Source organism: Liolophura sinensis, chromosome 10 (assembly GCF_032854445.1).
Source record: "Liolophura sinensis isolate JHLJ2023 chromosome 10, CUHK_Ljap_v2, whole genome shotgun sequence".
NCBI classification, from domain to species: domain Eukaryota; kingdom Metazoa; phylum Mollusca; class Polyplacophora; order Chitonida; family Chitonidae; genus Liolophura; species Liolophura sinensis.
Genome location: NC_088304.1, coordinates 2,511,077 through 2,521,607, shown reverse-complemented (window position 1 = coordinate 2,521,607; position 10,531 = coordinate 2,511,077). Strand labels below are relative to the sequence as shown.

General features: G+C 46.0%; 1 protein-coding gene across 1 annotated transcript; it reads left to right on the top strand.

The window, feature by feature from the left end:
- The first annotated feature begins 7,816 nt into the window (after positions 1-7,816).
- LOC135476384 (medium-chain fatty-acid--CoA ligase-like) lies at positions 7,817-9,466 on the top strand. The gene has a single exon (XM_064756389.1). It carries the CDS (start codon positions 7,817-7,819, stop codon positions 9,464-9,466), a length of 1,650 nt encoding a protein of 549 aa, XP_064612459.1.
- The last annotated feature ends 1,065 nt before the right edge of the window (positions 9,467-10,531 follow it).

The following is a 10,531-nucleotide window of genomic DNA, read 5'->3' as shown; positions in this document are numbered from 1 at the left end:
TCCTTTCGCCTTGTGCTATAAATCCACGCCTCCCTGGGAGCCAAGTCGTCTGCAAAGTTGAGCTTGCGACGACCTCTTTTTACAGCCATGTGTAGAACAGCAATCCAGTCCGTGGAGAAATTCGATGTGCTTGTTGTCAGTTTAGTGGCCTTTTTTTATAGCATGGTACACTGTCTGGTCGGCTTGTGGAGTTGAGTTTTGAGTTTTGGACCGAGTGATTAGTTTTTCGGTCTTTCAGTCCAGCAGCCTCGGCTGCCCTCTTTATTATCTCTCCCAAAGCATGCTCTCCCAATGGAGAGGAGTAATACCACACAGCTGCATCAGGTTTGAGGCGACATTCGAGAATTTGTGTAAGGTAGAACGGACTGTCCGGAGACAGATTTTTCAGGACGAGCATGGACGAACATCGTGCTGTGTCGTCTGCTTGTTGACAAACAAAAAGTAGTCCGTATGTGTGACGTCACAGTTACAACTGTCCAATATATTAAAAATATTGTACAGTTGTGTTTACTACATAATATATTAGGCGCTGGACACTTAGGTGTATAATAACATATACAAATGTACCAGTATGGACACCATTTGTCTTATACATGCACTCGGTGTATATTACAACGGGAGCCATTTGGTTCCAACACGACATACATCTAAGTAATGCCACCACTGATCAACTTTACATTTGGTGCACATCCAAAATCCTATATCATACATTAGTCTCTTCTGTTACGCGCGCTCTATGTTGGCCTGTATAGAGGAAATTCACAAAAAATATATAGGAGAGGTTCACAAAAGTGCATATATAACTCCACGCTCCAAGCCATGTTTTGTAATCCACAAGGATTACCTCTCCTTGTCCCTATCGTACAAAACATTGACGTATACTGTAACAAATAACAAACAGTAGCAAAAAGCACTATACTAAAAATACTATAGAGTATACTATACCATACAGTATACTGTACTATATTTATACTATAGTGTGTAGTATACTGAAAACAGACAACACTGCATAACACACTGTACTGTGTAACATCACAGACTACACAACATCACGCCACAGTATGTACTACACTACACTGCGCTACACTGTACTCTGGTGTACTTCACTGGTTTAGTAGAGTATAAGTATAGTGTAGTGTAGTGTAGTGTAGTGTAGTGTAAGTGTAGTGTAGTGCAGTGCAGTGCAGTGCAGCGTGGCGTGGCGTGGCGTGGCGCGGCGCGGCGCGGCGTAGTGTAGTGTAGTATAGGTATAGTGTACTGTAGTGTATTGTTGAGTAGTGTAGTGTAGTATAGTATAGGTATAGTGTTGTGTAGTGTATTATAGTATAGTACAACTATAGTGTAGTAAAGCATAGGTATTATGTAGTGTAGTGTAGTATAGTATAAGTGTAGTATAAGTGTAGTGTAGTGTAGTGTAGTGTAGTGTAGTGCAGTGTAGTGTAGTGTAGTGTAGTGTAGTGTAGTGTAGTGTAGTGTAGTGTAGTGTAGTGTAGTGTAGTGTAGTATAGTATAGGTATAGTGAAGTGTAGTGCATTGTAATGTAGTGTAGTGTAGTGTAGCGTAGTGTAGTGTAGTGTAGTGTAGTGTGGTGTAGTGTAGTGTAGTGTAGAATAGTATAGTTTACGCATAGTTCAGTGTAGTGTAGTATAATGTAGCATGGTATAGGTATAGTTTAGTGTTGTGTAGTGTAGTATAGGTATAGTGTAGTGCAGTGTAGTATATTTATTTATTTGATCGGTGTTTTCCGCCGTATTGTGTAGTATAGTATAGAACAACTATAGTGTAGTGGAATGTAGTGTAGTGTAGTATAGTACAACTGTAGTGTAGTGTTGTTTAGTGTCGTACAGTACAAGTATAGTATAGTGTAGTGTAGTATAGTGTAGTATAAGTATAATTTAGCATAGACCAACTATAGTGTAGTGTAGTATAGCACAGCTATAGTGCAGTGTATATTTTACAAGTAGAGTGTAGTGTGGCATAGTGTAGTATAGTGTAAGTATGGTGTAGTATAAGTATACTGTAGTGTAGTATAGAGTAAGTCTCCGGAGTCGAGACACACCGGTCTGAGTGTCCGCCGTTCTGTCGGCCGTGCATCGCGTGGGGAGGCGGGCTGACATGAGTGCACTCCTCTGACCCGCTCACCTGGTCCCAGCAACAGCGCCCAGACACGAAATGGACTGTGGATCTCCTTACTAACGTCTTGTTAATTGTCCACAAGCTACACGACCAGCCCATTGTTGCGGGCGGGGTAACGTTACCACCCTACCTGGATATTATACTGTGCCATGCAGCACACTGAATAGCAAACAGCACTGTAACCGGCATTAACTGTTGCCGATATCTGCAAGATCTTGTTTGCCTGTTCGACAAAACCATTAGCTCTTTATTCTTCACGCAGGAGAGACAAAGATGGTGATAGGGAAAGGAAGCGTCCAATGACAGCAAGTACAAGAAACTGCTAAAGGTAGGAATGGGAAATTCTGACTGCAGCAATGGGCATCAGAAAAGAAGAAATAATAAACGCGAAGAGCCCGGGGAACACCCACGACCATCCGCAGGTTGCTGCAGGCCTTCGCACGTACGGTCGAGGCGCACGGGGGTGGCGTTATTGATGTGTAGTATAATATAATAGTATCGTATAGTATAACATAGCATAACAAAGCATAGCCCAGCAAAGCATAGCATAGCATAGCATGGCATGGCATGGCGTGGCTTGACATGGCATGGCATAGCATACCACAGCACAGCACAGCATAATGTTTAGTATACTGTAGTATGATGTAGTGTAGTATAGTGTAGTGTAGTGTAGTGCAGTTTAGTGTAGTGCAGTATAGTGTAGTATGGTAAAGTGTAGTATAGTGTAGTACAATATAGTATAGTATATAGTATAGTGTAGTATAGTACAGTACAGTATACCAGTCGCACAGTATAGTATAGTAGTCGTATAGTATATTATATAGTATTGTATGGAACATAGTGTTCTATAGTATAGTATTTAGCATAAATAATACATAGTATATAAAATACTATGTATAGTATAGTATAGCATGTAGTATAGTATAGTCTAAGTATAGTGTAGTGAAGTTTAGTGTAGTATGGTGTAGTAAAGTATGTGGCGTGTTGTGGTTTGCCGCAGTTCAACGTAGTACACAGCCTACACACCTACGGCACATAAAGCGGCTGTCAGGCTGCTGAGCGCGCAGGTGCCGGCATTTTTGTGTGCCGTTCTGGCGGCCGTACATGGCGTGTGGCCGTGCTGGCTGGCTGGCTAGCTTCTGAGTCACACAGCGCAGTGGGGAGGGGACAAGACCGTCTCCCAACTCGACAACACTGGGATTCGAATCCTAAAAAATACGCTGTCTTGGTGTCAACACACTCTCGACCGTGCATTCCGCCAGACCACACCTATATTTATCATCAGACACGGGACCATGCCTCGCACCGGCCGCCAGCCACCTTGCCGGCAGCAGCACAGGGGGAGGCGGGGCTATAGCACTCTCGCGAACAGGGACCAACACCCTTTAGATGTCACTCTCCATGCAGTGCACTATGAGCCGGACAGCCTAGCAGCTTACAGCGGCGTTCAACTCTTGCTCAACGCAGCTCATCAACAAGGACTCAAAGTGAGTCTGGCACGCGTGTCGGTCCGCTCGACGGTGCTACGCTCGTAACCGGGTCGTGGTATGGGGTATGGACAGCCAATGGCAGGCGAGCCTGCTCGACGGGAGCGTTGCCAAAGAAGTCAAACAAAGCCCCACCAGCGGGTGGACGGACCGCGGAGAACTTACCTTCCATGGAAAGACCCTCCCCGACCGTAACATGATCGACTTGGTCTACGACCATTGTATGAAAGACAACACTTCCAACTCACGGGTCTGGAGGACTTCACCTGCAGGCTGAGAGCCATTAACATCCCGCGAGACTGGGTACGCAGCCGGACATAGTGAGTCGACACCGAGCGATCGAGCGATCGCTGCCGTGTGTGAGTGCGGGGAAAGAGGGACACACCACCCCGGCCTAGAAAATCCTCCACACCACGATTTCTGCCCGCCCAGTCTCGGCTACTCAGCACCACCACCACTACTACTACCACCGGCACCACACCACGCCGACCCACGCGGCGACAACAGCGGCGACCGGGACTCCGTCTCCAGCCATCGCTCCTTCGCGGAAGTGGAGTCCGTATTAAATACCGCGCGGGGTGGAAAGAGGAAATCATTCCACCAACATGTTTTACGTGACGCTATCCAGTAACAACTCTTTCCGCTACTTCCTCAATAATAGCTTGGTGCATTTCACCACGAAACTGCCACAGCCCACGCATTTGCGTGACTGCTGGGAATGTGGGTTGGAAGAAATACGGTAGCCCCTCACCTGATTCAACGTGCAGCAATGCGGAGTGCGGTATGTCATAGATTCCAAAGACGATCCGCACCGCGCTAAGCACAAGTTAACCTCACCAGAAGGTTATTACCCATCGCCCAACGCGCTCGCCAAGGCCCTGACAGGCTTGTTGACCGACACGAACATCCCCTCCAGTTTCGATGATGTGCAGCGGAAATACGCCAAACGCTTTCGGAAACAATTGGGGCTCGGTTTCAGCCCGCATCTGCAGCAGCTTTTGAATTTGTCGTACCGCTGGATAATGGGGACGGCGGATCTGATACACGTCGGGACCGAAGATTTACAAGCGACTACGATAACGCTGTACGTGTACACGGACATTGTCCAGCCACCTGTGGTGGAAGACACGCTGGTGCCGCTGTTGCAGCTGGTGAACAAGAAAGGGAAGTACAGGATGACAGGATGGATGAAAGGACCAGTCGTTTCCAAAAGAGTGCACCTCATTGCCGAAATCGGTCGGTAGACATACTGGACCGCCTTCACTGCGACATATTCCCGCAACGCTGTCACCTGCTCAAAAACGTGACAGATCGCATCCGCCTCACCCCATTGAAGGACCCGTTTGCCTTGCCACACCCTCATCAACGAGCAAAACCTGTTTTTGGGTTTGTTCGAGGGATGCGAGAGCAACATGGCCTTGAACGGGACCTACGATAAAAACGCTTTCCATTTCCAGCACTTCCACACAAACTTCGTTGCTGGTCGGAAAGTAATGAAGTTAACAACTACTACGGAGATTTTTTCTTAACAAACACTGTATTCTCTTGAATACAAGTGACTACTTATGCCATTCCAACTTTGTAAACATGCTAACCCAGGTCTACAGATTTCTCATAAATTCAGTGCAGCATATTTTTCCACAGCAAAATACATGAAATCATTTATCAACAAACATCGAATAGATCAGCTCGTTCATATTCATGAGCGTGGAGTGACGTCATGATCTACAACGGAGATTTTGAAGGCTTTAATTTTCCACAGTTATCAAAGAAATAACAAGACCAACGGTCGATCTAACTAATGAAAACTGAAGAAATATGTACAGGGTACACTTCAGTAAATGCTTTGTTTACATTTATATCAGATAAATGCCTTATATGAGTACAGTCTTTGACTGCTTCCTGTGTTATTGTATGACCTGATTTGCATGTGCCTGTCTGGTTACGTCGCGCCGAAAAATGATCAAGCAACACTAAATGCACATGTATCAAAGTATCCAAAATCTTGTGCGTCAATTAGCAAAAGAAAATGTATGTCACTTCACCTGAAGAGTGGATCTTCGTACTCTCAAAACTATCGCTTCGCTATCGTCTGGCTGCTGTGACGTCAAGTCGCGCGCAGTAACTGGGTGAGTGTGGGGACAATTTAGTGCTTGTGTTATGTCAGGGAGCGACCCTTGCTTGCATCTGACGTACTTTCTTAACACTTGTCTTGCATGTCGGCGGGCGTCAAATTTCTGCCAAGCCCCTGACACCCGACTTTGATAACGTGAATTTCGTCGTAACGTACATGAACCTCTTTACCAACACGGGAAATGTGTTCCACGACGAATGGAACAACATCCTCCGCACCACGTTCGCCAATGACAGGGCGCTGTTTTGTTTCGACTTGACACCCAAATTCCACGACGATCACAGGGCTACCTGGTCCAGAAAGAAGATTTGCGTCTGGAGATGCGGTTTGCCAAATTTATGGTGGAAAGCCGAAACGTACTCTGTGACTTTGCCACCTAAATACCATAGACACGGCGCAACAGGCGACGCGCCGTACAAGCGGACACGGACACCGTGCGTGTGAGTGTTGGAGATGCGGGGATGTCTACACTCAGGACCACCTCCTTCGCCGAGTGGCTCCGCCTCGGGCAACACTGGGTGGGCGTCTTCATTGACGTTTGCCCGAAGCCACTCCGTCTCCAGGGAGAATACTTTGATTCTTACGGACTGTCACCCATGCATGCTGATATTACCGCTTGGCTCAACCGGAGAACACACCACTGAACGTGGAATGATCGGCGGCAGCGTCTGGACACGGCTGTGTGCGGGCAGTGTTGCGCGTATTACTTAACCCAGCGGGATCGAGGGCGTCACGTTGTCATGGTGTTCGACTGGGCGGCCAGCCCTGGTGTTTTTATCACTCAACTAACCAGTTGGTGGTAATACCTTTCCGTGTTTGCCTGTTCTGGGCGTATTAACCCCATTCCATGAATGAATGGTCAATGAGATGACATTCGCATACAGTGTGTTTCACTTGCATTTATTTCGCCTTCACTGCAACACATAATATCATAGTACAAAAGCCGGTGGCAGTCAGGTCAGCTGTCCAGGTAAGTGGTGCTTACACCGTCCGGCAGTACTTTACTCTTCACTTAAGAGTAAGTCAAACCACCTTTCTGCTGCGTGTAGGAAAACACGCTGTTTCCCCGCATGCGCATTCCTTGGTTCGCTCCACTCGCACTTTGATGGTTGCGCAACACGAAGAGGTATACGTCCTTGTCTACAGCCCCGCGCACTAACGCCTGTGCAGAAGAGTTTGTTTTTGCTATTCGACCCCTCGCCATAACAATAGTGTCTTCGAACACAAGCTATTGATCTCTGAAGAGCCCCGGAGTGCGTTTATCAAAGTCGTAGTGGTTGCGTCGGGGCATCCACTTGTCCCGCTCCGCATCGTACGTTGCCCACAGTTTAGGTTTGAACAAAGCATTCCCAGTCCCGGTCAGACAAGGTCGTGCGCGCCGAGCCCAACATACGGAGTTTGGCGTACTGCTACCACACGGTAGGTTATAACAAATGGTCCTCTTGCTGCCTACCACTTCTAATGCGTCGGACACCAGTAACTTGCGTGGACGTGTAGATAGCATTATTAAGATGTATGTGGCGAAGGTATAATGGAGACGTGGAGGCATTACTCGTGTATTGGCCATATATTAATGCAAAAGCATGCATGCACTAATCAGGTAACTAAACGAAACCCAATTGGGACAATCCAACCAACCCACTGGTCCGTTTTGGCGCGCCACAGTTCAACACTCAACTCTACAAGCCGACCGGACACCATGACTTACCATGATATGCCATGCCATGCCATACAGCATAGTATTATAGTGTAATATAGTGTAGTATATTATAGCATAGTCTATTATAGTATAGCATAGTATACTTAGGGGATCCCCCCTCATTCTCGTCTGTAATCAGACACGCTTTTGACGTAATATACTACTATAGTATATAACCCCAGAGAAAAAATAAGGCAATATACCTTTGGCTTCCCCAAGCACACACTTAGCAGGAAGTTTGGGCGGCTAATTCAAAGCCTACTAGCACACAATGTTCAGTTCCAAACACCGTTAATTTCCACCTAAACAAAATGATATCAACTGTTTCTTCCTTTGCATTTCTATTCCAGGGAACCAGACATGGAGAAACATGGATATGGCGACCTCAAGATGAGTTACATCCAGACGCCCTCGGCAGTGTTCGACTTACCTCGCACAATTCCGGACAGAATACGAGAGCTGGCGAAGGCCAACCCAGACAAAATGGCGTTTGTCTTCAGACAAGCCGGACAACCCAGGGATACCTTGACAAGGAAACAAGTGGCAGACAAGTCCGACTGGTTGGCCCGACATTTTGTCAGACAGGGCATCAGAGCAGGTGACAAAGTAGCCATACTTGTGGACACACCGACAAACTGGACCATAACTTATTTCGGTATAAACATGACCGGTGGCACTGTTATCAACTCGCCATCCTTCGATGAGAAAGAATTTACAAAGATCGCCAAAGGGATAGGATGCGTGGCAACTGTAACAGAATTGAACCAATCTAAAGGAGACCTTTCCAAGGCTCATCATCGTAGCGTCATCCTGACAACATTCCAGGACCATAAAGATAAGATAACGACCTTTGACCTCTTCGGTTTGACAGAGGACAACCAGGTTCTAGATGTTGACCTTCCCGAAGTACACGCCGACGACGAAGCGATGATGGTGTTGACCTCTGGTAGTAGTGGAATGCCTAAGCTCGTTGTGCACACCCATGCCTCAATCCTAGCGGGAGCGTATTCAATGGGAGATTTTTGCGAGTTGGAAGAGGACACAATTGTTGCTAACGACAGACCGATGTCTTGGATAGGCGGCCAACCAACTATGTACCTTGGTATCGGGTTGACTACAGTCTACATCAAGGCGGAAGTCAACTCAGACGATGAGTTCTTCGTGAACGTTTTATCTTCTGAACGCCCAGATGCTGCTTTACTGATGGAATATAGACTAAACAGCTTACAGAGAAGGCCTGATCTGTTAAACAGGATGCCGTTTCTCTCCACCTCGCTAGCCACAGGACAAAGGGTGAGTGCGAAGTTTGTAGACAGTTTGCTACGAGTTTCAGAGTCCGTCGCCTCCGCCTACGGCTCTTCTGAATGTTTGCATTTCATCGGTTTGAAGGTAGCAACAGCGCTGGGCTTTGAACTCGGTACAGCTGGGTACCCCTGCTCTGGCTGCGAAGTTAGAGTGGTGGATGAAAAAGGTGAAGTCGTCTGTGTGGAAACACAGGGGGAACTCTGTTTGCGTGGACCAGCATGTGCCAAAGCTTATGTCTACCTTGACGGTTCCAGAGCGCCTATTGTGGACGAAGACGGTTGGTACCATACCGGAGATGTAGCACTAATCCACCAAGACGGACGAATCGTCATCATAGGTAGGAAGACTGAAATGCTTAAACAGGTTTCGGTGAAAATTTTTCCCTCATTCGTGGAGAGGAAGATCCAGGAAAACTTTGAAGAGATTGAGGAAGTTGTTGTTGTTGGTGTGGATGACGACATATTGCACCAGGAGATTTGCGCTTGTATTACGCTCACACCAGACACACGCATAACCACAGAAGATATCAAGCGGCGTGCAGAGGACATCTTCAGACCGTCTCTTGCGCCAGATGGTCTTGGTTACATGCCAGGACATTTCCTGCTCATGGACTCTTTTCCAAAGACGACGTCCGGGAAATGTGATAGACTGTCACTGACCAAGATGGCCGAAGAGATCATTAAGGGTAAAACTCAGAAGTCTTAAACCTGGAAGATTACTTGTAGGCAAGTAGACGACGTCCGGGAAATGTGATAGACTGTCACTGACCAAGATGGCCGAAGAGATCATTAAGGGTAAAACTCAGAAGTCTTAAACCTGGAAGATTATTTGTTGGCAAGTAGACGACGGGAAATGTAATAGACTATTACTGACCAAGATGGCGGAAGAGATAATGAAGGGTACAATTTGTAATCCTGGAAAGATTACATTTAATCATGATTTACAGGCCATATGATGGAAATGATTTATTTTGCATATATTTAAATTTAGCCATTGTGTATACAAGGGTAGCATTATTTACTTGTCAATTTACACTAGCGATGAAATATTATTATATACTGTTATATATGGGTAGTCTTTAGAATAGCAAGATGTATTATTATATAATGTTATAAATAGCTAATCTGTAGAAAAGCAATGAGGTATTATTATATACTGTTATAAATATCTAGCCTGTAGAATAGCTGAAGGCCTTAAGCAGACTCAAGAAGGGATGTTTTATGGTGGCTGTTAGAGAAGCGTTGGCTATGCTTTATAAAATGAGAAACCCCGTCTGATGGTGGTGGTGTGTAGCAAACGGTGGTGTGTTTCATTTTAAAGAGGGGAGGGGTGGGGGGAGGGCACTGGTGGGAGGGTGATGGCAATTCTCTGAATACTGAATGAAGTTATTGCTGAACTTCTACCTAGCATTATCTCTGCACAAGATTTAACCAAGATAGGGTAGCTAAATTCATCAAATACGAACCTTACTGGACCTCTGTAAGAAATTTATTCACCACCACTGGTAATTCAAATACGGACATCTAATTTAATAAAATGTGGTAAAAAGACTGTTTTGGGCTTTTTGAATGTGCACGATACACGAGAGGTATTAAGATTTGAGTCTTCGACCAACCTGAACAAGGTTTATTTCGATGGACTCCTCTCTACATGCAGCTTTAGTGGAAATGGTACCGTGGTCACGTTAAATGTTAGGCCTTCATGTATATCAACCAATGATATTGAACTGCCGTTCGACCAACTCAGCTATATTTCCGCAGTTCTGGGTTA

Coding starts and splice junctions, on each gene's coding strand:
- LOC135476384 (XM_064756389.1), top strand. CDS start 7,817: ATGGAGAAACATGGATATGGCGACCTCAAGATGAGTTACATCCAGACG.